The 27,462-nt window shown below is 49.2% G+C and overlaps 1 protein-coding gene across 1 annotated transcript in view; it reads right to left on the reverse strand.

The window, feature by feature from the left end:
- The window catches only part of STAB1 (stabilin 1), a 1,160,316-nt gene that overhangs the window by 867,192 nt on the left and 265,662 nt on the right, over positions 1-27,462 (reverse strand). The window contains exon 10 of the mRNA XM_069643183.1: positions 24,075-24,202. Within this exon, the coding sequence (XP_069499284.1) occupies positions 24,075-24,202 (128 nt within the window). The remainder of the gene's footprint in view (positions 1-24,074; positions 24,203-27,462) is intronic.

A 27,462-nucleotide genomic window follows, 5' to 3' on the forward strand; every position in this document is an offset into this window, starting at 1 on the left:
GGATAGCCGAATATGCCTACAATAACTCTGTCCATTCGGGAACTGGGAAAACCCCGTTTTTTCTTTTGTACGGCAGTCACCCTCGAACCTCGGAGTTGGATCCCCTCCAAGATCTTGAAACACCAGCAGTAGACTACCTGCATTCTACAATCACCCAAGCCTTTAAGGAAGCTGTTTCTCACCTTCAAAGGGCTAAAGAACAATACAAGAAAGGAGCAGATCAACATCGGAAGGAAGCCCCTCAATATCAAGTAGGGGATCAAGTCTGGTTATCCACCAAATATCTACCTCTAAAAGGGCCACGCACATTCAACCCAAGATACCTTGGTCCCTATTCCATCACTACCATAGTAAACCCAGTAGCGGTCAAGTTGGACTTGCCCCCGCACATGAAGATACATCCGGTCTTCCACGTCTCTCTATTAAAACCCGTGCAACCTCAAACCCGACTAACCAAATCTCCAAAACCTATCCTAGTTGATGGAGAACTCGAGTTTGAAGTCAAAAGCATTCTGGACTCCAAGATCTCCAAATCTAAACTATTCTACCTAATTGACTGGAAAGGCTACGGCCCCCAAGAGAGATCCTGGGAACCTGCTGAATATGTCCACGCTCCTCGCCTAATCAAAAGATTTCACCGAACATTTCCTGACAAGCCAAAACCCCCGGAGAAGCCCGGTTTGGGAGGGGCCTTGAGGGGGGGTACTGTCATGATCTCTGCTTCCAAAAGGTCAGGGTTTTCCCAACTCCCTTGGAAGCAGATCCATAACCCAGGTTCCGAGTGCCAACCAGTCCCAATTGGGACCTTTTGGACCCAGTCCTGGCGCCAGTGGCACCAGGCTCATAAATATGCCCAGTCCCAGCGCTGGAAGCGCCGGGCTTTTTCCCCCCTCGCAGGATTCTCAAACTTAGGTGGCCCTGACCTACTACGCATTACTGTTTGCTCCGCATTGTGTTAAACTAGGGTGCTTTTCTCCCCTCGCAGGATTCTCAAACTTAGGTGGCCCTGACCTACTACGCATTACTGTTTGCTCTGCATTGTGGTAAACTAGTGCCCTCCACTCACTTCCTGTCTGCATACTCGTGGCGTCCGCTTCCCCTCCTACTCCATGGTGCTCTCTATCTCGCCTATCTACTCTAACTGCTTCTCCATTGACTATCCTGCTCTCCTCACTAAATCCGGTAGGAAAAAGTTTAAAAAGGACATCCTGGTCTCCAACCCAGGCCTCCCTATCGCTGACACCTACACGAGCGCCTGCTCCAAGGAAACTCTCACTGACATTCTCTTTTTCGTGCCTTCACCTGACCTATGGACCCCTCACATGGTCGCTGTGCTCTCTCCTTTCTCCACCTCTCCCATTAATGGTGGCACCCGTTGGGATGTCCTCTTGGCCCCTTTCCACTCCTCTAAAGCCATCATTAATGTCTATGCTAACGGGACCGTCTTGGTCCAAGGCCCTCAAGCCAACCTTCACCTCTTTGATAGACGCTTCCCATGCCTCATCAACTTCCTCTCCGCTCCCGCTGTCCCCCCTCCTCTGTCCTCGGCTACCTTGCCTCTCCCCTCCCTCCCTGCCCCTTCTCTTGCTCCCTCTTCAACTCCTTCTCTAACACCTCCGCAGGGCGTACCTCTGATCTGTACCCCTCCCCGGAAGTTTTTCAAGGGTGGCAACCTTCTCCACATTGCCACTCTAAATTCTCGCTCTGCCATCAAGCACTCCTCTGATATCTGTCGCCTTCTTGAGGAACTGGACCTCGACGTCCTCGGTCTCACTGAGACTTGGTTCACTGCCAGCTCTGCCTCCAACTTCGACACACTCCTACCTGACGGCTACAAGATCCTCTCCGTGCCCAGGCCCAACCGTTCAGGGGGTGGTGTTGCCCTTATCTTCCCTGAGTGGATTCCTGCCACTGTCACTCCTACGCAGACCTACTCCTCTTTTGAATGTCTTGTCTGCCGACTCTCTCTCTCTCCTAGCCATTCCCTTACCGTGGCTACTATCTATCGGCCACCTGGTCAAATTTCCTCCTTCCTCTCTGAGTGGGCTGACCTCTCCTCCTCACTCCTGTCCTCAACCACCCAACTCCTCTTTCTCGGTGACTTCAACATCCACCTCGATGCCTCCTGTCCCCCCACTGGTCTCTTTCGCGAACTCTGCAACTCTCTCTCACTCTCTATTCTCCCGTCTGGGCCTACTCACTCTGCAGGGCACACTCTTGATGCTCTGATCTCTTCTGACCTTCCCCTCTCCCTCCCTCTCTCCACTCCTCTCTCCTGGAGTGATCACTTTCTCCTATCCTCCCACCTCTCCCTCCCTACCCCACAGGCAAAGCCACCCTCTTCACTGCCACCCACCTTCTCGGTCATCCGGCCCATGAAGCGCGTGTCAGTTGAGGCTTTCGCTGCTACCTTCTCGCCCCCTCCCCCCCCCCCGGCTGACTCCCACCCTGACACAGCCCTCTCCATGCTCTATTCCTCTATATCTGATACTCTCGATATCCTTGCCCCCGTCATGAGAATCCGCCTGAAGCCCAAAGCCAAATGTAACTCCTGGTATGACTCGGATCTCGTCACCCTAAAACGCAAGTGCAGGGTGGCAGAGAGGAAATGGCGTGCTTCATGTTCATCCTCTGACAAACTGGCCTGCCGCCTGCTCCAAAGGCAATACCGGCTCTCCGTTCTCACCAAGAAGAGAGCCCTTATCCAAGCCCGCATCTCTGAGGCATCTAATAACTCGGCCGAACTCTTTAAAATCTGCAAGGAGCTGGCCAACCCTGCTGCAGTCTCTACCTCTCCTGTCCCCTCCCAGGCCCTCTGCACTGCACTGGCCTCGCACTTCATCTCAAAAACTCAGGACATCCTGTCCTCGCTCTCCTCCGCTCTCCTCCCTCCCTCTCTTCCCGGCTCTTCCTCTTGCTCTCTTGCAGCCGCCCCTCCGCCCTCCTTCTCTGCTTTTCCACCTTTTTCTGCTGATGAGGTTTCCAGACAAGTCCGATCTATGAAAGCCTCGTCTAAACAGGTTCACCCCTGTTCCTCCAAAACCATCAAGGACCACATCGACTCCCTGGCTCCTGCCCTGGCTGACTTTTGCAACCACTCATTCGCCTCTGGAGTCTTCCCATCCCCCCTCAAGCACTCCCTTGTGCACCCCCTCCTCAAGAAACCCTCTTCCGACCCCTCCTGCCCGGCCAACTATCGCCCAATCTCCATTACTCCCTTCCTGGGCAAACTCCTGGAGAAACTGGCCATCTCCCAGCTTAACCTCCATGCTGAATCTGTTGGTAATCTCCATGACCATCAATCCGGCTTCAGAGCGGCCAGAAGCACGGAAACTGCTCTCCTGAACATCCGTGAGGACCTGCTCCTTAACCTCGATTCCAACACTCCCTGTGTTCTCATTCTGCTCGATCTCTCCTCTGCCTTTGACACTGTCAACCATGCCATCCTGCTCAACCGTCTCCGTGATAACCTGGGTATCACTGGTCAGGCTCTGGCTTGGCTGACCTCTTTCCTTTCCGGTCGACCCTCCCAGGTCCAAATGGGCTCCTTCCTCTCTGACATCTTTTTCTCCACCTGTGGTGTCCCCCAGGGATCCAACCTCTCTCCCTGGCTTTTCAACCAGTATCTGGCACTCCTTGCCCACCGCATCGCCGCTCTCTGCCCCCACTTCCAGTGCTATGCGGACGATACCCAGCTCATTTTCAGGCTACCCTCGGCCTCCTCCTCTCCTTCCCTCATCTCCGACTGTCTGTCTGCTATCCAGGAATGGTGTGCTGCCAATGACCTCTGCCTTAACGCCAGTAAGACTGAGATTCTACTCATCGGCACACCCACTCCCTCCTTCCCTGCAGCTCTCTGGCCGGCCTCCCTTGGCCCCCTTCCCGCCCCTACCTGCAAGGCTAAAAACCTCGGGGTCATCTTCGACTCCACACTCTCCTTCTCTCCTCATATATCTGACGTCTCTAAGAAGTCACACTACCAGCTGCACCTCCTCAGAGGTATTCTTCCCTTCCTCTCCTTCCCCCAGAAGCTCACTGTCTCCCGAGCCCTGGTTCTCTCAAGGCTGGACTACTGTAACAGCCTCTATCTTAATCTGCCTGCCTCCACTCTCCGCCCTCTGCAACTTATCCAGAACAGAACTGCGAGACTTGTCCTTGGCCTCAAGCCCAGGGACCGTATCTCTCCAGGACTGAAATCTCTTCACTGGCTCCCAGTGGCTGCGAGGATTAAGTTCAAAACCCTCTGCATTGTCCACAAGGCCTTCTGGGGCCTGGGGCCTAAATACCTTCAACTCTCTCTTCCTAAATATCTTCCTTCACGAGCCCTTCGCTCATCCGTCTCCAACTCCCTCATGGTCAGCCGCTTCTCGAAGCAACGAGCTGGGGGTAGATCTCTCTCCGCAGCAGGGGCCTCCCTCTGGAACAGCCTTCCTGCCTCCCTGAAACTGGAGGAGAACCATCTCCGGTTCCGGAAGTACCTCAAAACCTTCCTCTTCGCTTCTGCCTTCTCTCTCCCTCTCCCCTGCTAAACCTGCTTACTCCCCACTGAGTTCTGCACTAAACCTGCATCTGGGCCACTCTCAGCGACCTCGGTCCAGGGCCCAGCCACTCTCCACTTGCACTGCCTCCCTGGCTCCCCCTGCACTGTGGGACTGTCACTGTATCCCTACAGCCCCCCTTCCCAGCACTTCTCAGCACTTGCTCTGCACTTACCTTGCACTTGCCACCAGCTGGCCCTTTTTATTTATTATTTTATTACGCTACTTACCTTGTACTGCACTTCCCCCCCACCTCCTCCCCCTGCACTTTCTCCTTTTCCCCTTACCTCTGCACTTGCGCGATCTGAATGACACCTGGCCTAGTAGGATCGTTTGTCTGTTCTTCCCCTTGTTTCCCTCCCTCCCTGCCTCGTCGCGCCTTGAAACACTTGTGTATAGGCGCGTTACAAATACCATATCATATCATATCATATAATGCTTGGGTGGACTTACCTGCAGCAGACCATGCTGCTTACTTGCCTGCCAGTTGTGTCTCTGATCCTCTTCTGTTTGGAACTACTTTTCCTGTTGGGTGGGGCAGGAGCCACTCCCTAGATTCAGAACACTGGAACTCTTCTGGAAAGCAGGAACTCTTTTCTTAGGCGTGGCTGTGGAAGGAGACACCTAAGCACTACAGGAGGCTATTTAAACCACACCCGATGGATGAATCTTGCTTTGCATTATTCTGCATCCTCAGCAGCAGAACGCTCATCGTGTCTTCTGCATCTGATCCTGGGCCTAAGGAAAAAGGCTTACCATTCTGAATCCAGTCTTCAGCAACGCCTATAAAGACAAGAAAGAACAGGTTAGCATTACGGTCTTCAGTGACAGCTCTTCACTTACCTGGTCCATCGGCTGTCACCAACGCCTCGCGCTGCATTCCGGCATCTGAAAGACAAAGGCTTACCTACTCTTCGTGCGCTCCGGAGGTCTTCACACTGCATTCCGGCATCTGAAAGACAAAAGCTTACCAACTCTTCGCACGCTCCGGAGGCCTTCGGCGCTGCATCCCGCATCTGAAAGACAAAACAAGGTGCGTTTAAAGACATTGGGGAACTTTAATACTCACGTGCCATTACTCCTTTCCACATCTAACCCAGTGGGTATTCCGGCACCCTGCAGCCGCCCCGAACTTGTACCTGCAAAATAAAAAGACAGTTAGAGCGCATCGTGAAGCAGGCAACAAACGCTTACTTACGTGCTTCCAGGCGCTTCTATTCATCACACGGGCTCCATCTTCAACTCACTTCAGCCCGCCATCCGCCATCGCCGGAACCCTGCAAAACAAGAGACATCATTACTAAAGACTTTAAAGACATTAGAATTACTCGAAACTTACAGTTCGTGCAGTAAACGACGGACAGCAGTCCTCTGCAGTCAAGAGGCCTGCTCCCCTTATCCAGTGAAGAAACTGGTTACAGCACCCTGCCTCGAGGCAGATGGAGAGCACGGCGTTCACTTACCTAAGGTGAGAGCGTTAACCTTTGGGGTTCTACAGGAGAAGAGAAAGGGAAGAAGAGAGAGACATTCAATAACCCAGTTCATTAATCCCACATTTTCTATCTGCAGACATCTTACCCTTCGAGCCAGACATACAGTGCACAGAGGTCCAGCCCAAAGAGCCAGCCGTGTGTTACACATCACCTTTGAAGATACGGTATACGCCCAGTCAAGACCGGCGCCTCTACGGGAATCAGGTGAGCGTTACAGAGGTGCAATAGACACCATGTATAACTATCACGATGGAAACTATCACGATGGACGTCTGACAATGCAGTGCTGAATCAGGAGATGTGCAATAGACACCAGGTATAACTATCACGATGGACGTCTGACGATGTAGTGCTGAACCAGGAGAGGTGCAATAGACACCAGGTATAACTATCACGATGGACGTCTGACAATGCAGTGCTGAACCAGGAGAGGTGCAATAGACACCATGTATAACTATCACGATGGACGTCTGACGATGCAGCGCTGATCCAGGAGAGGTGCAATAGACACCAGGTATAACTATCACGATGGACGTCTGACGATGCAGCGCTGAACCAGGAGAGGTGCAATAGACACCATGTATAACTATCACGATGGACGTCTGACGATGCAGCGCTGAACCAGGAGAGGTGCAATAGACACCATGTATAAATATCACGATGGACGTCTGACGATGCAGCGCTGAGCCAGGAGAGGTGCAATAGACACCATGTATAACTATCACGATGGACGGCTGACGATGCAGCGCTGAACCAGGAGAGGTGCAAAAGAAACCATGTATAACTATCACGATGGACGTCTGACGATGCAGCGCTGAGCCAAGAGAGGTGCAATAGACACCATGTATAACTATCACGATCTACGTCTTACGATGCAGTGCTGAACCAGGAGAGGTGCAATAGACACCATGTATAACTATCACGATGGACATCTGAAGATGCAGTGCTGAACCAGGAGAGGTGCAATAGACACCATGCATAACTATCACGATGCAGTGCTGAACCAGGAGAGGTGCAATAGACACCATGTATAACTATTACGATGGACATCTGACGATGCAGTGCTTAACCAAGAGAGGTGCAATAGACACCACGTATAACTATCACGATGGACGCCTGACGATGCAGCGCTGAACCAGGAGAGGTGCAATAGACACCATGCATAACTATAACGATGCGGTGCTGAACCAGGAGAGGTGCAATAGACACCATGTATAACTATCACGATGGACGTCTGACGATGCAGCGCTGAACCAGGAGAGGTGCAAAAGAAACCATGTATAACTATCACGATGCAGTGCTGAACCAGGAGAGGTGCAATAGACACCATGTATAACTATCACGATGGACGTCTGACGATGCAGTGCTGAACCAGGAGAGGTGCAATAGACACCATGTATAACTATCACGATGGACGTCTGACAATGCAGTGCTGAACCAGGAGAGGTGCAATAGACACCAGGTATAACTATCACGATGGACGTCTGACAATGCAGTGCTGAACCAGGAGAGGTGCAATAGACACCAGGTATAACTATCACGATGGACATCTGACGATGCAGTTATGAACCAGGAGAGGTACAATAGACACCATGTATAACTATCACAAATGACGTCTGACGATGCAGCGCTGAGCCAGGAGAGGTGCAATAGACACCATGTATAACTATCACGATGGACGTCTGACGATGCAGCGCTGAGCCAGGAGAGGTGCAATAGACACTGTGTATAACTATCACAATGGACGTCTCACGATGCAGCGCTGAGCCAGGAGAGGTGCAATAGACACCATGTATAACTATCACGATGGACGTCTGACGATGCAGCGCTGAGCCAGGAGAGGTGCAATAGACACCATGTATAACTATCACAATGGACGTCTCACGATGCAGCGCTGAGCCAGGAGAGGTGCAATAGACACCATGTGTAACTATCACGATGGACGTCTCACGATGCAGCGCTGAGCCAGGAGAGGCGCAATAGACACCAGGTATAACTATCACAATGGACGTCTGACAATGCAGTGCTGAACCAGGAGAGGCGCAATAGACACCAGGTATAACTATCACGATGGACATCTGACGATGCAGTTATGAACCAGGAGAGGTACAATAGACACCATGTATAACTATCACAAATGACGTCTGACGATGCAGCGCTGAGCCAGGAGAGGTGCAATAGACACCATGAATAACTATCACGATGGACGTCTGACGATGCAGCGCTGAGCCAGGAGAGGTGCAATAGACACTGTGTATAACTATCACAATGGACGTCTCACGATGCAGCGCTGAGCCAGGAGAGGTGCAATAGACACCATGTATAACTATCACGATGGACGTCTGACGATGCAGCGCTGAGCCAGGAGAGGTGCAATAGACACCATGTATAACTATCACAATGGACGTCTCACGATGCAGCGCTGAGCCAGGAGAGGTGCAATAGACACCATGTATAACTATCACGATGGACGTCTCACGATGCAGCGCTGAGCCAGGAGAGGTGCAATAGACACCATGTATAACTATCACGATGGACGTTTGACGATGCAGCGCTGAGCCAAGAGAGGTGCAATAGACACCATGTATAACTATCACGATGGACGTCTGACGATGCAGCGCTGAGCCAGGAGAGGTGCAATAGACACCACGTATAACTATCACGAGGGACGTCTGACGATGCAGCGCTGAGCCAGGAGAGGTGCAATAGACACCATGTATAATTATCACGATGGACGCCTGACGATGCAGCGCTGAACCAGGAGAGGTGCAATAGACACCATGTATAACTATCACGATGGACATCTGACGATGCAGCGCTGAACCAGGAGAGGTGCAATAGACACCACGTATAACTATCACGATGGACGTCTGACGATGCAGCGCTGAGCCAGGAGAGGTGCAATAGACACCACGTATAACTATCACGAGGGACGTCTGACGATGCAGCGCTGAGCCAGGAGAGGTGCAATAGACACCATGTATAATTATCACGATGGACGCCTGACGATGCAGCGCTGAACCAGGAGAGGTGCAATAGACACCATGTATAACTATCACGATGGACATCTGACGATGCAGCGCTGAACCAGGAGAGGTGCAATAGACACCATGTATAACTATCACGATGGACGTCTGACGATGCTGCGCTGAGCCAGGAGATGTGCAATAGACACCATGTATAACTATCACGATGGACGTCTGACGATGCAGCGCTGAACCAGGAGAGGTGCAATAGACACCATGCATAACTATCACGATGGACGCCTGACGATGCAGCGCTGAACCAGGAGAGGTGCAATAGACACCATGCATAACTATCACGATGGACGTCTGACGATGCAGTGCTGAACCAGGAGAGGTGCAATAGACACCATGTATAACTATCACGATGGATGTCTGACGATGCAGTGCTGAACCAGGAGAGGTGCAATAGACACCACGTATAACTATCACGATGGACGTCTGACGATGCAGTGCTAAACCAGGAGAGGTGCAATGTGGGTCCTTTCTCTCTGCTATCACTCTCTAATCGTGGTGTCCCCCAGGGATCTAATCTATCCGCCTGGTTTTTCAATGTCTACATGGCACCCTTGGCCTATAAGATCTCTGCCTTCACCTCCAACTTTCAGTGTTACATGGATGACACACCTCTCTTTCCGGCTACCCTCAGCTACTTCCTCCTCCTCGCTCATCCCTGACTGTCTGTCTGCAATCCAATCCTGGTGTGCGTCTAATGATCTCTGCCTTAATGCCAGTAAAATAGAGATTGTCCTCATTGGGACACCTGCTCCCGCTTTCCCGCTTTCACTCTGGCCAGCCACCCTTGATCGGGCGCGCTCACCGACTAGTGAGGCAAGAAATCTGGGGGTCATCTTCGCCTCTACTCTCTCTTTCTCTTCTCACATCTCGGACATGTCCAAAAAATCCCACTACCAGCTGCACCTCCCAGACTGGACTACTGCAACAGTCTCTTTCTCAATCTGTCTACCTCTACTCTCCAACTTTTTCAACTTATCCAGAACAGAACCGCAAGAGTTATCTTTGGCCTCAAGCCCAGGGACTGCATCTCTCCGGTGCTGAAATCCCTACACTGGCTCCCTGTGGCTGCAAGGATCAATTTCAAGTCCATCTGCATAGTCCACAAAGAGTTCTGGGGCTGAGGCCCTTACTATCTACAAATCTCCCTTCCTAAATACTCTCCTTCCAGAGCCTTCCGCTCGGCCTCCACCAACTCTCTGCGGGTGAGTCGCTCTCCAAACAAAGATTTAGGGGTAGATCCTTATCTTCTGCAGGTGCCTCAATCTGGAACAGCCTACCTGCCTCTCTCCATCTTGAGCAAGACCTACTTAAGTTCCAGAAACTCCTCAAGACCTTCCTCTTGGCTCCTGCTTCCTTCCCTTTTCTCTTCCCCAACCTGCTCAGTTCGCTGACTGCTCGCCTGGTGCACCTGCAGAGCCTCACAGGTCCCAGGCTCCCTTGCCAGTCCTGCACTTGTCTCTGGGCCCTTGCATTCTGCTTAGCATTACTGCACTCGGAATACATTCCATGAGAGTGGCAACCACTCTGCTCTTAACCCAAGCCCCTGCTGGACTGGGGCCACTTGTTCCCCTCCTTCGCACTCCTGTCTGCGCTCTTGCATGACCTTGAATGTACTAGGCCTAGAAGGTTTGTCTGTCCTGCCCTCCCTCTGTCTCCCCTCCCTAGCTTGGTTGCGCCTGGTATACTCATTCATAGGCGCATTTACCAACCTTTTCTGTTTCTGTATGTCCTTCTCCCTCTCCCCACTCTTTGCCACGCACTGTTACCAGTAGAAATGCCTCTGGCCTAGTATGCTAGTTATTGCTGTTGATCTTTCAAGAATCTTCAAGGCCTAAGAATGACTACTTTATCCCCCTGTTCCCTTCACGCCTCAAAGCGCTTTCAAGCACTTCAGTTGTGTGTAAGCACTTTACAAATAAACAATTACAAATTAGCAACTTGCAACCAAGTGTCCTTTAAACATGAATGAGTAGTGAGACAAGGCTGCAACATCAGTCCAACCTTGTGCACTGTATAACAATGACCTCCATACGTTGCCACAGGAATCTCAGACAACAGCTGACCTGGTCATGCCGGCACCCACCAAGGAAGAACTCCAATACAATCCCAACCTCGTCGAAGTGGTGAACCTAAAAAAGACCAGATTCATGGTATACCAGAATAAAAGAAAGAACAGCAGCAACAAAGCAGGTCCTATGCATCAGTATAAGTTCCTAGGTCTCGGAATAAGTTCCTAGGTCTCGGAATAAGTTCCCAGGTCTTGGAATAAGTTCCCAGGTCTCGGAATAAGTTCCTAGGGGCCTCATTACGAGTAGCGCAGTAAAAACGGGTTCATTACCGGCATGGCAGAACGAGCGGGTCCGTGCTCGTATGACGCCGCTAATAGCGGGTGATTACTAGTGCACGAGCACGCGCGAACCCCCATGCCGCTAATGGCCATACCGGCATGCCGCAAAAAGCCCTCAAGCCCCCAGATAGCGCCATCACAGGACCCGCCGATATCGCCACCGCCTAGGAGGAACCCCTAAATACCGACCCGGTAATACCAACATGCTAATACTGGGCTCGTAAAACCGGACCCAGAAATAACATCATCGTGTCGGAAACGGGAAATGGGCCGGCGGCCATCTTTAAAAACACAATCCATTGCAATCCTCCCAAACCACCAGTTGAATCCTGTTGATCTCTGTGGAAATACTTTGAGGATGTCCAAGGCTACCCGGAAGACCACCCCCTGGCAGAGAAAACAGCGTTTCTCGGATGCTGAATTGAACATGTCAGCGGACACCCTTGCTGCACATGCAGACCTCATAAAATCACATGATATGAAGCTTGAGACCCAGCAGAAGAAAAAGGAAATCTGGCAGGAGGTAGCCCGCAAGGTGTCGGCTGTGGGGACCACCCCACGTACTGTCAGGGACTGCCGTAAGAGGTGGGACGACCTCCGCTTGAGGGTCCGCAAGATCATGTCAAGCAACAGGAGGGTGGCCATGGCCACACTCACCTTCAAAGATGATGCCCTGGAAGTAGACCGCTAGCAGCTTCATCGATCCAGAGTAGATTGGGGGATTCGGGGAGATGGAGATGGGTGCGGCATCATCCCCAGAAGGAGGTGAGTGACACATCCCTGTAGAGGAAACTATGACGTAGCACAAGTGATGTGGAAGAGAGACTAGGCAAGGCAATGCACATCTCTTCACCCACATCAACATATCCAAGTCCAGATTGCGGCCCAAACCCTGCCATACAGAAATGCATGCTGAGTGCCAATCCCATAACCAAAACACGGCCAACACATCCGGACCGTGCCCATGTAAAACATCACACAAACCCCAAATCAACAGCATGCCACCTGCCATGCAGTGAATGCCAAAATGCCCCCTCAGACCACCCTGTGTGACACACCTGTAAGACATGAATGCATGAATGAATGAATATTGAACATCACAAGTGTATGCCTCTGGCATGTAACACCATCACTGATGCCCTGCATCTCTTCTACCCCCCAGGCACCGATGATGAAGATGCCAGGCAAGACAACACTGCAAGGGCATCCACGTCCCACCCAAAGAAAAGGGCTACCGCCACTACCATGGCAGACAAGCAGGCCACACCCACAGGCAGTGTGCCTGACTGAGTGGAAACACAGCCACCAACACCTGCTGCCAGTGTGCCGGACACAAATCAGACCCAGCAGCCCAAACCCACACCAGTTGGAGGCGAGTCCCTTCCTGCGCCGGCCACCACCGAGGATGTCTTGGATGGCAATGTGGACCTTGAGGGAGTCACAGTAATGACTTGTCCACCCACCCTAAGCCCCCTGCCCACCGCCCAACCCCATATCGATCCCTCAACCACCTACAGCAGTGATGATCCCTGTCTCCATGACTTGGACCTGAGGGATTCGGACCTGTGCCCCTTCGAGGAGGACAGCACCCAGAATGCAGGCCCGGTGAGTGCACCACCCACCACTGCACCACCCACCACTGCACCACCCACTACTCCAGCTCCCACCAACACCCTGGAGTCACGTCTTTCGAGGGTGGAGTCCCGACAGGAGGCCATGTTGGAGCTCCTGCGGCAGTACATTGCCGATGGAGAGGACACAAGACGGGGAATCGCAAATGCCATTGCGGAGACCACAGCGGCCATTGCAGCAAACACAGCTGCTGTGAATGCGTCAGCTGTGCTCATGAGGGACAGTCAGAGGGCAGTAACCCAAGTACTCACTTCTATCCTGCTCCACATGCAGCAGCCACGCCTTGGAGCAGGTGTGGAACCTGCCTCGGACTCATCAACAGCCACCACACCTGCATCCTCAGTCCCCACCAGACCTGTGCACCAGACCCGGAGGAGTGCACGGCACTCTGAGATGCCACCCCCGGACAGCAAAAAGTCCCGGAAGTAGTGTGGGCAGACAATGGGAGTGGGACACATGGTTGTGGGTGAAGGGGAGAATTTCATGGAGTGTATTGGTTTTTTTTTGGGCTTTGTTGGGTGGGTTGGGAGTTCACTGGGGTTTTTTGGGGTTTGTTGGGTGGGTTGGGAGTTCACTGTTTTTTTTTTTTGGGTTTGTTATGTGGGTTGGGAGTTCACTGGGTTTTGGGGGGGGGAGTGGTCACATTTTTGCTGTTTGAACAAAAACACCCGTTGTGTGCAAAAACATTCTATGGCTGGACATTGTTCATTTGGTGTATATCCATTTAATTTGTGACGGTGTTCAGTGGCCGACTCCCAACAATCCCTGTGTGCATGTCCACATGGACCCAGTGTGTCACTGACACATGTCTATCATAGTCCCTGTGGTTCAGAAGTATTCGTGAATCAGTGCTTGGTGTACTGCATGGCCATCCTGTGCATCACGTACTGGCAGGGGGGCTACTTCACCTCCGTCTCCATCCTCATCATCCTCACCTGGTGCATGCATGTCAATGTCAGGTGGCAGTGGTACATTTCTCCGGACGCACATGTTGTGCAGCATGACACAGGCCATGGTGATCTTTGCCACCTTCTCAGGACTATATAGGAGTGCCCCAGCAGACCTGCTTAGGCAGCGGAAACGCACCTTCAACAGGCAAAAGGTCTGCTCAATTACAACACGGGTAAGGGTGTGAACATGATTGTACTCCTCTTCATGGCTGTTCTGCGGGTTCCGCACAGGGGTAAGTAGCCAAGGCCTCAAGGGATATCCTCCATCACCTGCAAGCAAATCCAAATAGGTGTGTGTCACTCTGAGCTGCCACCTTCAGGAGGCACAGTCATGGCCGCAGCTATTTGGTGTGGACATGCACATGTCCCTGTACTTATGCAAGTATGTTAACTAGATGCATACTATACTGCTATGAGGTGTGGTAGTCTGGATGGCGTTCAATAGATGATGCAGGGTGATATAATGCATGCTGGGGCGGATGTACAACAATGTTTAGCCTCCCATTTATGCTGTGTATTCTACACTGTGCATGGTTGCACCCGCCACATTGCCACAGTTGCAATCCTGTTCAGTCATGCATTGCTTGACATACCCATGGTGGCGTGGTGTGCCTCTTACTTGTTGTCGTCGATATGCATAATTGGTAAAATGTTTGCCAGTGATGTGTCATTTTGGGTTAGGTAGATTCAGATCAGGAGTGTCTAGCTCTCCATGCATTCTCCGATCACCGTCAATTGCCACCCAGGTGGAGTATGCCTCCCCCCCCTTTCCCACCCAGGTGGAGTATTCCTCCCTACACATCAGTAGCCCGTTGCACTGCCATGGCCCACTCAGGCAACTCACCAAGCAGGCAGGCAAGTGGTACAGCATGTTGCTCCATGTGACGGGGTAGCGTGGAGCTACGCAGCACCATGGCATCATGTGTTGATCCGGGAAATCGGCCGCAGCATTGTGTGATGATCTTGCCAGAGTCACATGCCATTTGCACATTGATGGAATGGTATTGCTTGGGATTGCGGTACACCGCCTCTATGGCATGGGGGACTACCAATTCCACATGGGTGCAGTCCAGGGCACCAACACAATTGGGCTTGCCTGCCAGTGCATGGAAAGCTACTTTGGTGTCGGCTATCTCCTGGCCAGTCCGTGGTATGGATATGTGGGTGCTTGCGTGCTTTAGGAGGGCATCCAGCACTTGGTTCAGCATTTGTGAAAATAGTGGTTGCGAACGGTGGACAGTCATAATGTCGAAAAAAAAATGTCGACAGACAAAAATGTCGACAAAAAAATGTTGAAAAAAAAAATGTCGACTTTCGTTTTTTTTAATTATATATTTATTTTAGGGGTTCGGGACTAAAAAAAGGGAAAAATTAAAAAAAAAATAAAAAAGGGGGGCTAGGGGGGAAAAAAAATGCATTGAAAAAAAAAGTCGACATTTTTTTTTCGACATTTTTTTTCGACTTTTTGACTGTCGACATTTTTGTTGTCGACATTATGACTATAAACCGTTGCGAACTGCCATGCAGCTGCCCCACTGTGTGTTGATAGGTGCCTGTGGCCAGGAAGTGGAGCACAGACACCACCTTTAGTAGCGGGGGGATGGCAGCGCGTATTTCTATGCGGATGATGATGTTGTCGTGTTTCATGTCCACTATGGTGGTGATGGTGTCCCGGTCCAACCGGTACAGGGTGTGGATCTGCTCAGGGGTTAGGTTGAATGGACTGGGTCTGATGCAAGGGATTGCTGGCTGCCTACGAGGCTCTGCTGGCTGCGCTGGTGGTAATTGCTGGCTGTCTCGCCCTCCTTCTCCTCCTGCGTCTCCTCTATGCTGCCTGTGGTTGCTGCTGTAGTTGTTGTTGTAGTTGGTATTGTTGCTGTGGTTGTAGCAGAATAGGGATGTCCTCCAGCGCCATGATTACAACAGCTAGTGGGATCATTTTGGTGTGGGAAGGGGTGTGGTGTGTGGGTGTACTCCTTTTATACTGGGACAGGCTCCATTGACTCTACCTGTGGTGATTGTGTGCACCTGTGGCAGTTGGCTTGATTGCTGATTGCTATTTGTGGGTGGTCCGCGATACCTGAATGGCCGGCATCGTGCAGCCCCTGATTACCGGCTTAGGGATATCTGTATTTGCATGTCCGCGTGGGTTGTGATGTCCTCCTATTACCGGCATGCCGGTATTTGCTCCCCGAAGGGGCGCGTGTACGTGCCCATGCCACTATTAGAGGCTCCGTTATTTAGGGTGCCGCTAATAGCGGGTTGCCGGGTCATAATAGACCGGAGCGGTAAGCGATGAAACCTTGTAATGAGGCACTAGGTCTCGGAATAAGTTCCTAGGTCTCGGAATACGTTCCCATGTCTTGGAATATGTTCTCAGGTCTCGGAATAAGTTCCCAGGTCTTGGAATACGTTCCCAGGTCTCGGAATAAGTTCCTAGGTCTCGGAATAAGTTCCCAGGTCTCAGAATAAGTTCCTAGGTCTCAGAATAAGTGCATCTGGAAGTTTTGAAACAGCAATAAGAACACTTAGGCCCTCTGAGTGTTCTCTGCAATCAAGAGGCAAATATCATACTTGAAAGCACCAGTGAGATCAATGCTCTAACTTTCTGACAGCACCATCCCCCCAACCTACTTCACAGTAGTCAGGTGTGGGGACAAACACTATAAAAATAGAGTATGTGGAATGGGGCAAATCTCCCAGAGAAATACTGCACCCCCAGATCTGCAAACAGGGTACCATGGGTGGGTGCAGAGCAGAACTAGGGAGATCCCTCCCTCCCACTGCTGCTTATCATCTAGTGCCACTGTAAGATCAGTCAACCCAACTCCCTCCACTACCAGGCACTGCAACACCAAACAGTAAAACCCTAGAAATAGTCCCTTATGACACTACATCACAGAATTGTTCCCGCTCAGCAGCAGGGCCCCACAGTTTAACAGCATAAGAAGCAAAACATAAGAGAAGGAATGGGCTCAGGACTTACAACAGGCTCTAAAAACACAATACAGAAAGTGCTGGAAAACAAACGCAGAACAGCAACACTTTAGCTCTGATAAGAAACCCTAAGCACAAGCAAACACTCAGCAAACACAGACTCTATCTAAGCTGGAAACAGACGCAGAACAGCACAACAGGCTGGAATGCTACAGCTGAGTGCGGGCAACACTTTAGCTCTGATAAGAAACCCTTAGCACAGGCAACACTCAGCAAACACAGACTCTATCCAAGCTGGAAACAGACACAGAACAGCACAGCAAGCTGGAATGCTACAGGAGACTGTGCTGATCCCTCCAGGTTTAACCTTACTTCTGGGATCTCCTTTGATGTGGTCAGTTGCCCCACAGAGATAGCATGTTCCAAATGCTCTCTGGAATGGTGGCTTGTTCTGACCTCCTTCTGGTTTGTGACCAGAGGGTACACTAGCCTGATGGGGTTTCCCTGGTGGCTTACCCTGGTTATTTTGTTGTTTGTGGCCCTCTTTGGTATGGGAGGTATTAGAATTCTCTGGATTCACTTTTGGTGGCTTTTATCCCTCATCCTTTTTCTGAGTGAGTGACCCCTGAATCCTTGTGAGTAGCCCTGTTGGCAACCCACAAGTCAGCAGCCTTAGTTAGCTTCTTGGAATCTATTTCCTTTGAATCAGCTAAGTGCTGTCTGAGCTCAGGAGAGCAGGCATCATACATTGACTCCAACATAACAAGATTTCTCATTCCCTCATAAGTGTTCACTCTGTAACCCTTAATCCATCCCTCTAGGTTCTTCAAACTTTCATTCACCCAGGTAGCCCAAGGGGTACCATCATTCTTTTTGAGGGTCCTAAACCTCTTAAGGTACTGGGAAGGGGTCTTCCCAAACCTAGCTATTAAAGCTAGCTTCACACATTCATAATCCATTCTATCCACCTCCCCCAACTCTATTACCACATCAGATGCAACAGGGGGAGCCTAGAGAGCAACCAAGGAAGCAACTGATTCCCTGTGATGTCCTGGAGCCCATGATTATACTCAAACATAGCCAACCAATCCAACACATCCAACTTAGGTTCATACATACCCACAATCTCTTTAGGCATCCGGGGTCTTTTGGGACTGGAACTCCTAGAGGATCCGGGGAGAGAAGTATTTTCAACAGACAATGTCTTCATCTCTAGCTCATGCTTGAGCTCCATTTCTCTGAGCCTTAGTTCTTGGTGCTTTTGTTCAGATTGGGCACTAATTCTTTTGAACTCCAATTCAAGTCTCATTTATTCTAGTTCAATGAATTCAGGACTTAATGTGGGACCTGACAAAGGTCCAGTAGACATAGCTTGAGGTGCTAGAGCAGGCAGAAGGCCAGGGGGAACAGTTACATTAGTCTCACTTTCCTCCTCTGAATCTACAACAATATTATCAATACTTTGATCCATATTACCATCATTACTGTTGTCTACATTTGCTGGGGAGGTAGGTTCCTCTGGACCACTACCCAGACTTTGGTTTTCTAACAATCTTTCTATTAGTTCCATTTTCTTGCCTTTAACAGGAAGATTCTTATGTCCACAAAGAACTCTTAAACAATCAGCAGTTTTTGCAGAAAGGGACTCCTGGCTGTAACTTTCCATAGTTTCACTTGTTAAAAAAAATAGCTTTTCAGTGCTAAGCTTTGTGGTTAGTTGCACTAAGGTATTTAGACACTCTAAAATGTATACTCAATACAAATCCCACTGCTGTACACCAGTGTTAGGCAGAATCCTGTGTAGTTCCCTTAGGCACCACTGCAAAAAGATTAAGACTACCGGAGTAAGCAGTAAACCCAATTGGTAGCAGTCTGCACTACCCAGATTTACCTGGTAGCTGTGGCTGAGCAGTCAGACTTCTCTCAAGAAGAGTAGGGCAGTATGCAGAGTATACACAATAGGTCCAAAACACAGTAGAGCAAACAAACACTGTCCAGAGCTTTGTATAAAAAGTATATAATTATTTATTTAAAACACACTTTATGGCATATACTAGCACTCTCAATCAAAAGCAAGTTAAAACAGAGTCAGGCAAAGTATGCACACCTCCCTTAATAGTTATCAGACAAGTCAGGGTTAAAACACTACTATTTGTTAGAACAGATGTGAGCGCTTAACCAAGATGGCACTCTGATAATGTAGTTAAAGGGAGAGAAAAAGGCAGAGCATATGAATAAAACAGTTCCCAACACTTTTAGGAATTCAGAGCAAGGGGAAAAAGGCAGGTTATACTGTAGAGCCAAAGTTCATAGGCCAGGCCCACTTTAAATGGAGCAAAGCGAATGTGCCCAGGATCACACGGTTTAAGTCTTTGCAGAGTGTTCAAAAGAGGTTGGAGAGATTCAAAAGATATAGTTAGAAGGCCTGTAGCCAACCCAGTTTAGAAGCCAAGGATTTAAGGGTCACCTTTAGCAATCTGTAGAAAGGGAGGCCAGGCAGGACACAGTACCTTAAAGAGAAAGGAAGCTCCAGCGGGGGCAGTTGTTCCTGGCAGTGGTTGAAGTTAGTGGTTCCGATCAGTGGAAGAGAAGATCTCGTCGAGGAGGGAACGTGGAGTCATTACACTGCACAGGGATGAAACCAGCCGCGGAGTTCCCGATTAAAAGGTGCGGTCCTTTTATTCGCGGTCAAAAGCGGTGAGCTTAGCTATCCGGCCGCCGGGGTGCTTGGCACGGGCGATTCGACCAAGAGATGTCTTTGGAAGGCAAAAAGGGCGAACTGGTTGATCCCACCAGCTCAGGGGAAGAAGACTCGTCCAGTAGAAGATCTTCTCTTGTCGTCTGGAAAGTGGTGAGGTAGTTGCAGCAGGGCATCACCGGTGGTGTCGTCGTTGCAGATGGCTCAGCTTCTTCCCTTTTCGGAATCTTAGGTCCTGTGGCGACTTCTGAAGTTCCAGTCCCAAAGGCCCTGCTTTTATGCAGAAAAACCCCCATTCATCAGCCTAGCTGTCAATCACACATGCTAAGTGGTGAGCCGGTCGGCTCACCACTGGGCCAATCAGAGTAGAGTGTGACTTGGGTTGCTAAGGCAATGCAGTCCAGGGTGCCAATTCCCCCCTCCACCCTTCCTGTGGAACTCAAACAGAGTGGCACCATTTGGAGGGCTTCTGTGGAGAAGCCCGCCAAAATAGTGGAACAAAGGGCTCGACCTTGGTCAGAGTTACAGAGACAGACACAAACGCCATTTTAGAATCGAGTTCTGGCAAAAAGACCCAACCAGTGATTTAATATTAAATAAATAAACCGGCGGTATCTTTAACATTGCATCAAAAAGTGGTGCGTTTAAAATCAATGGGAAAATCCCATAGAGAATATTCCGGTGGAATATTTCACGTGGTAACCACTGCCACCAGCCAGAAACTCGACGAGGGGGGACGGGATAGTGCCCCCTCAAAAACAGACCCAGGGGCAATCAAACTCAATATGATGGTTTGTACTGGTTCTGTTCACAATTTTGGACTAGTAAAGCCAATGGTGACTTTACATGCCCTGGGACACAGTAGTCAGTCCCAGGGTATGGAGTCTATGTTTGGGGGTCACTGTGACATCCCTGTGGTACTGCACTGCACTGAGGGTGCTGTGTACCACACATACAGAAAAACAGATGATACCCTATGGAGTAAAAAGAAACCCCATAGCCCATAAGCACATAACAAGTCAAAGACATAACTCAAATCATGCCTAAGAGTGGGAGTAAAAGAGTCTCACTCCTAGCAGGAGAAAAAAACAAACCCCAAAAAATCCAGCAAAGCTGCTGGGGGACTCGCTAGGTTTGGGAAATTAGCCTTATAAGAGAATTCTCCCTAACATCTATACAAGCTGGAAACACGCAGAACGGCACTACATGCTGGAGGCAAACACTCAGCAGACACAGATTCTATCCAAGCTGGAAACAGACGCAGAACAGCACAACAAGCTGGAATGCTACAGCTGAGTGGGGCAACACTTTAGCTCTGATAAGAAACCCTAAGCACAAGCAAACACTCAGCAAACACAGACTCTATCCAAGCTGGAAACAGACGCAGAACAGCACAGCAAGCTGGAATGCTTCAGCTGAGTGGGCCAACACTTTAGCTCTGATAAGAAACCCTAAGCACAGGCAAACACTCAGCAAACACAGACTCTATCCAAGCTGGAAACAGACGCAGAACAGCACAACAAGGTGGAATGCTACAGCTGAGTGGGGCAACACTTTAGCTCTGATAAGAAACCCTAAGCACAAGCAAACACTCAGCAAACACAGACTCTATCCAAGCTGGAAACAGACGCAGAACAGCACAGCAAGCTGGAATGCTTCAGCTGAGTGGGCCAACACTTTAGCTCTGATAAGAAACCCTAAGCACAGGCAAATACTCAGCAAACACAGACTCTATCCAAGCTGGAAACAGACGCAGAACAGCACAACAAGCTGGAATGCTTCAGCTGAGTGGGTCAACACTTTGGCTCTGATAAGAAACCCTAAACACAGGCAAACACTCAGCAAACACAGACTCTATCCAAGCTGGAAACAGACGCAGAACAGCACAACAAGCTGGAATGCTTCAGCTGAGTGGGCCAAAACTTTAGCTCTGATAAGAAACCCTAAGCACAGGCAAACACTCAGCAAACACAGACTCTATCCAAGCTGGAAACATGCGGAACAGCACAGCAAGCTGGAATGCTACAGCTGAGTGGGGCAACACTTTAGCTCTGATAAGAAACCCTAAGAACAGGCAAACACACAGCAAACACAGACTCTATCCAAGCTGGAAACAGTGACTGAACTAAGACGCCCAGGGAGGGCAGGACTTGTCTGCAGTCTGCATGCACAGACATTCGGGACGCTTATTTGCACACACTTTGCAAGAGTAAGGAAGTCTTTGCAAGTAAAACAGGAGACGAACAGCTCTACATCGTCCTCAGGCAACCATTAGAATTAGCAGCGAGGACAGCAACATATGTGGCTGCAAGTCACCAGGGATGTGAAGTGCATAACGTGATGTGGCACTTTAGAAAAAAATCTGAAATCCAACAGGATCACTACTGAGGAGTATGCAGCACCGCATGAACCCAATGTGTTTATTTTGGCTTTATTTGACTAACTTGTCATGCCACTTGTATTGTTTATATGGGGTGAGTGTTGCTAACTTAACATTCATACCCTCCCGTCTGTAGACTTTACATGTTGCTGCATTTGCACTGAGCACTTGTACCTTAGTGTTGCCATTCTCAGAGTGTGTAAATGTTTCCTTTTCATTGGTAATAGCCTTAACTCTATGTCTGCCTATGACCCAGTCATGTTATGGGTTATTGCCAGTATACCAAGATACAGTCCCAGGGGTTATCACACAGACCTTGCACTATGAGTGAGCAGGACATTCTGGGACGGGTGCACTAGTAAAGGGCTGCACAAACACCCCGACCAATGAACAGCGGCTCTGAAAATGGCCGGGTTCACTCATATCTCTGCGACCAGAAGGCGCTATGCAATGACTACATTTCTTGTAAACTGTGCAATAATGTGTAAATCCCTCAGTAGGGGTCTGCAACCTTTGGCTCGCCAGATGTGTTGGACTACAACTCTTTTCAGCCTCAGCTAGCTTTGGCAATTCTGAGGGACCGCAGCGGTCGTAGTCTGAAACATCTGGATAGCAACAGGTTGCAAGCCTTTGACTCACAGTCACTCATTTTCAGGCTGCCCTCTGCCACCTCCTCTCCCTCTCTAATCTCTGATTGCCTAACTGCCATTCAAGATTGGTATGCCGCCAATGATCTTTGTCTGAATGCCAGCAAGACGGAGATCCTCCTCATCAGCACACCTTCACCATCCTTTCCCCTCACTCCCTGGCCGGCCTCCCTTGGCCCTCCTCCTACCCCCACCTGCGAGGCTAAGAATCTCGGGGTCATCTTTGACTCTACCCTTTCCTTCTCCGTCCACATCTCTGAGGTCTCTAAAAACTCAAATTTCCTACTGCACCTCCTCAGAGGTACTCTGCCTTTCCTCTCCTTCCCCCAGAAGCTCATGGTCTCCCAAGCTCTGGTTCTCTCTAGGTTGGACTATTGTAACAGCCTCTTTCTAAATCTACCTGCCACTACTCTCACCCCTCTGCAACTAATCCAGAACAGGACTGCAAGACTTGTCCTTGGCCTCAAGCCCTGGGATCGTATCTCTCCAGCTCTGAAATCTCTCCATTGGCTCACAGTGGATGCAAGGATTACATTCAAAACCCTCTGCATTGTCCACAAGTATTTCTGAGGCCTGGGTCCAAAATACCTTCAGCTATCCCTCCGCAAATACCTTCCCTCTCGAGCTCTTTGCTCCTCTACCTCCAACTCCCTCTGGGTCAGTCGTTTTTCAAAGAAACGAGCTGGGGGTAGATCTCTGTCTTCGGCTGGGACCTCCCTCTGGAACAGCCTCCCTGCCACTCTAAAACTTGAGGAGAACCATCTCCGGTTCCGGAAGCACATCAAGACCTTCCTCTTTTCTTCTGCCTTCGCTCCCCCTCTACCCTGCTGATTTGTTCTTTCTTGGCACCGTGCACCTGGCCACCCTCTGACCTGCGGGCCCAGGTACCTGCTCACCCCGCCACCCTCCTGCACTGCCTCCGGGCCACCCTTTGCACTGGGGTCTGTATCTGTACCCATACAGCCCCCCCTTTTTCTTCCTGCACTTATCAGACTTACCATGTCTGCTGCCTTAAACCTAGCACTTGCAAATTGCTGGCTGCACTACCACTGTTTGTTGCCTTTATTATTTATTTATTGTTATTTATCTGTTTCTCCTCTGCTTCGCACTTTCCACTTCTCCCCCCTTCCATGCACTTTTCCCCTCCCCCTCTCCCATGCACTTGCGCGTTCTCAATGTCACTGGCCCTAGTAAGATCGCTGTTTTGTTCTCCCCTGTTCCCCTCCCTTGCCTTGTCACGCTCTGAAACACTTGTGTACGAGCGCGATAGAAATAAAATATCAATATCAATATCACGTGTTGTAAGTGAGAGCGATCGAGTGACGAGACAAGATGTGCGCCAAACACAGGTTCCTGCTGACCTCTGACCCGGGATGTGATTGTGTAGTACTGTTGACTCAACGACACTCACCAAACATCTGCAGTCCATTCGTTAGTTTTCTTGCATGGACTCCTTTGGCATTTAAGCTCCGTATCTCACTCACGATGTTCCCGTAACAGTTCCTGCTATCGCCAATCTCGCCCTCTCGGCATACGCAGCTGGTGAACACATTTGTAAAGGGAAAGGCATCAATGTTAATTTAAAATGCAATCATCATTGGAACACTGACAATAAGACATAGGTACATATCCCCCCCTGGTCTCCTCTGATCTCACCCCTTTCAGTCTAATTTAATTTCTCCCATGGCCCGCCTCCCATGTGGAGAGAGCAACGGCTGAGTTGGGCAGTCTTATAAAAGTTAGCGTTTTGGTGTTTTGTACAGTGCTCCCATCACCCTGACGCCGATTTCAAAACCCCTAGTAACTGATTTCCCGCAAGTACTCAATTTATCAACTTGAGAGGTTGGTAGGAGCTGAAGGTCTTAGTCAACACGACCAGAGTATCGGGCCCTTCGTGCACAGCATAGTCCTGTTCCCACAGCAAGCTTGTTGCTTTAAGAAAAAGAATGATATATATTTTTTTTTCTTTATTGAAATTTAGCTGAATTCAATCAACTTTTTTCAACAAAATTTGTTTGTTTTACAAAAAGAAAGAATAAAACATTTTCATTATTTTTTTCATGAAATCCTGTTACAGAATTACAAAAATTAAAAAATTACAAAATTACAAAAATTACAAAAATTACAATAATTGGGGTGCAATAGACTAAATTTTGTTAAACTAACACAAAAATAATTTTAAAACAACATAGCATTAGATAACACGATTAAGGAAGGTAGAAAATCTTCCCATGGTCATTTTCTTAATCGCTTATCTGAGTTATTAATTCAAAGAGAATGCATCCCACATAATCTGTCCAGTATGGGATTCGTCTCACATCATCTGGTTCACAGGAACAGTTTAGGTACATCATTTACATTATAAAATTCATCATTCAGTATAAAATATTTCATTCCGTCAAGGCTAACGCATTGAGAAAACTAACTGTTGCAATTTTTGAGCTCATCTTCGCATAATTAATTAGAAAAGACCATCTGAGCGCAGAAGGAACACTTGCTACCACCAACATATGTCTCCCATAATATTTTGATCTCAATAGGGCCAATGCTGAACATTCGATGACCAGGTGTTCTAAGGTTTCTTTAATTGACTGATTATTACAGAATCTGCAGATGTTTTCACTTTTAGTTATTTGCTTACGTAGGCATAACAACTCTCTCGTGCTCCATAAGTTTAGACGCATCCTTGTGATTGCCATGCGCATTTGTGGGGAGGGGGCTTTATACAAATATGGTTCAGCGACGCCCAATTTCTTTTCAACCAGATATGCAGTATTCATGAATTTATAGGACAAACATTTTGCGCGGGTGTCAATCCAATCTTGTAGAAATATTTTCTTTTTTGCTCTTACAGGATTCATGATCAATGTTTCTAAATTAACATCTGCTAGGGTCATAATTCTGTATACATATTTAGTCCACCTGGTGACAAACATGTGGGTTGAAGTAAAGATGTAAGTTGACAAAACAGCAAGGAGAGATGTTTCATTGGAGGTAACCAGACATTTGCGAAGCAAGCACACATCTGCCAGTGATATTTGGCACTTAATGAAGTGAGACCAAGCTCGTATCCCAGCACAGGACCAGGAGTAGATTGAGGAACTTTTAGGATCAGCCTCCAAAATGTGGCTTCTAGTCTATTTAGGCTAACGGTAGGGATGATGTCTCTCGCTTCTAATCCATATAACAAAGTCGGCGTTATTTTCTGTAGCCAGAAGTAGAGTGCCGGGTAGATGGAAAATTTACCGTATTTATATAGAATGATTTTTGTTTGCAAAATGGCTGATGTTAGTTTGCTTCGCATCATGTCTGATTGTAATACTCCAGCGTGTTTCCCTTCAAACGGCAGACCCAAATATTTATAGCTTGGAACAATATCAAGGTAATAATGATATTGGGTATGTATATCGTGCTTCATGCTGGACTGAGTTTATAAGCGCACAGCCGGGAATTGAACCAGTGTTGCTTGGTATTGTCTTGCTCCCAAGCCAAGCATGTTGCCCCAGCGCTATCCTACCCCATTTACTGTCATCTTTTTGTACCTTTTTAATAAAACTTTCAGCATGGACGAGTCAAAAGCTATACTGGTGTCTGCCATCTATCATTCATGAGCCAATCAAATTTCAGGTGAGTATGTGCCTGAGTTTTACATAGCGCAAACTTAGCTGTGCAACAATGGAATGCTGTACAGCAAGGGAATAGGGTAACATGGTGCGGTAATATGACTTAATGGGACCTAGAGAAAAAGGGAGTCCTTCACCTCGCTTTGCGCAGTATAGTGGTCGTGGGCTCTTCTGACGGGATCATTCGGAGCTATTCAAGGGGCAACGTGAGCGGTACAGGGCACCTCTCCGGCCATTATTAATGTGTGCGTGGTTAATACTAGCTCTAAAATGATGTGGCATCGGGCTACTCTGTACCAGTGAGAGCAGGTAGGCAAAGTACTGCTGAGGAGCGGCGTGCCAGCTTTTCCCACTCCCTAAAACATGCAAATGCTCTTAAAAAAACAAGAAGTTGAAATCAGAGAAGTTCTGGGGCATACAATTGGTGGCTACACCAATGAAAAAGTGGCCCACAGTTGCAAATGGAAATGTGTTCCTTTTGTGACCGACTGTGTAGTACCGAAGGGGAGTTTTTTGATAAAATGTGTAGAATAACGTGCATTTTTAAGAATATTAAGTCGGTAACAATGGTCAAAACGACAAGCTTCCCCGAGAAGTAACTCATCAAACTGGCCCGCATGGGCCAAAAAACTGGGTCACACTAGAATTGTGGGTTTGTGCATCAGGCATTTCCCTACTGCCATATTTGTCGGCCGAGTCTGGTAGAAATACTCCCAAGAAAAAACTGTAGAGAAAGAACTCATGAGAGAGGCTGCAGTTGGCTGCAGCTTGCCATCATCCACAGAGCTCCATGGCTGCAGCTTGCTTTCACCCACACAGCTCCACGGTTGCAGCTTGCTTTCACCCACAGAGCTCCATGGCTGCAGCTTGCTATTACCCACAGAACTCCATGGCTGTAGCTTGCTTTCACCCACACAGCTCCATGGCTGCAGCTTGCTTTTGCCCACACAGCTCCACGGCTGCAGCTTGCTTTCGCCCACAGAGCTCCATGGCTGCAGCTTGCTTTCTCCCACAGAGATCCGCGGCTGCAGCTTGCTTCCACCCACAGTTCTCCATGGCTGCAGCTTGCTTTCACCCACACAGCTCCATGGCTGCAGCTTGCATTCGAGCACAGAGCTGCAGGGCTGCAGCTTGCTTTCACCCACAGAGCTCCATGGCTGAAGCTTGCTTTCACCC

This window comes from Ambystoma mexicanum, chromosome 2p, assembly GCF_040938575.1.
Source record: "Ambystoma mexicanum isolate Mex_15411 chromosome 2p, UKY_AmexF1_1, whole genome shotgun sequence".
Lineage (NCBI taxonomy): Eukaryota > Metazoa > Chordata > Amphibia > Caudata > Ambystomatidae > Ambystoma > Ambystoma mexicanum.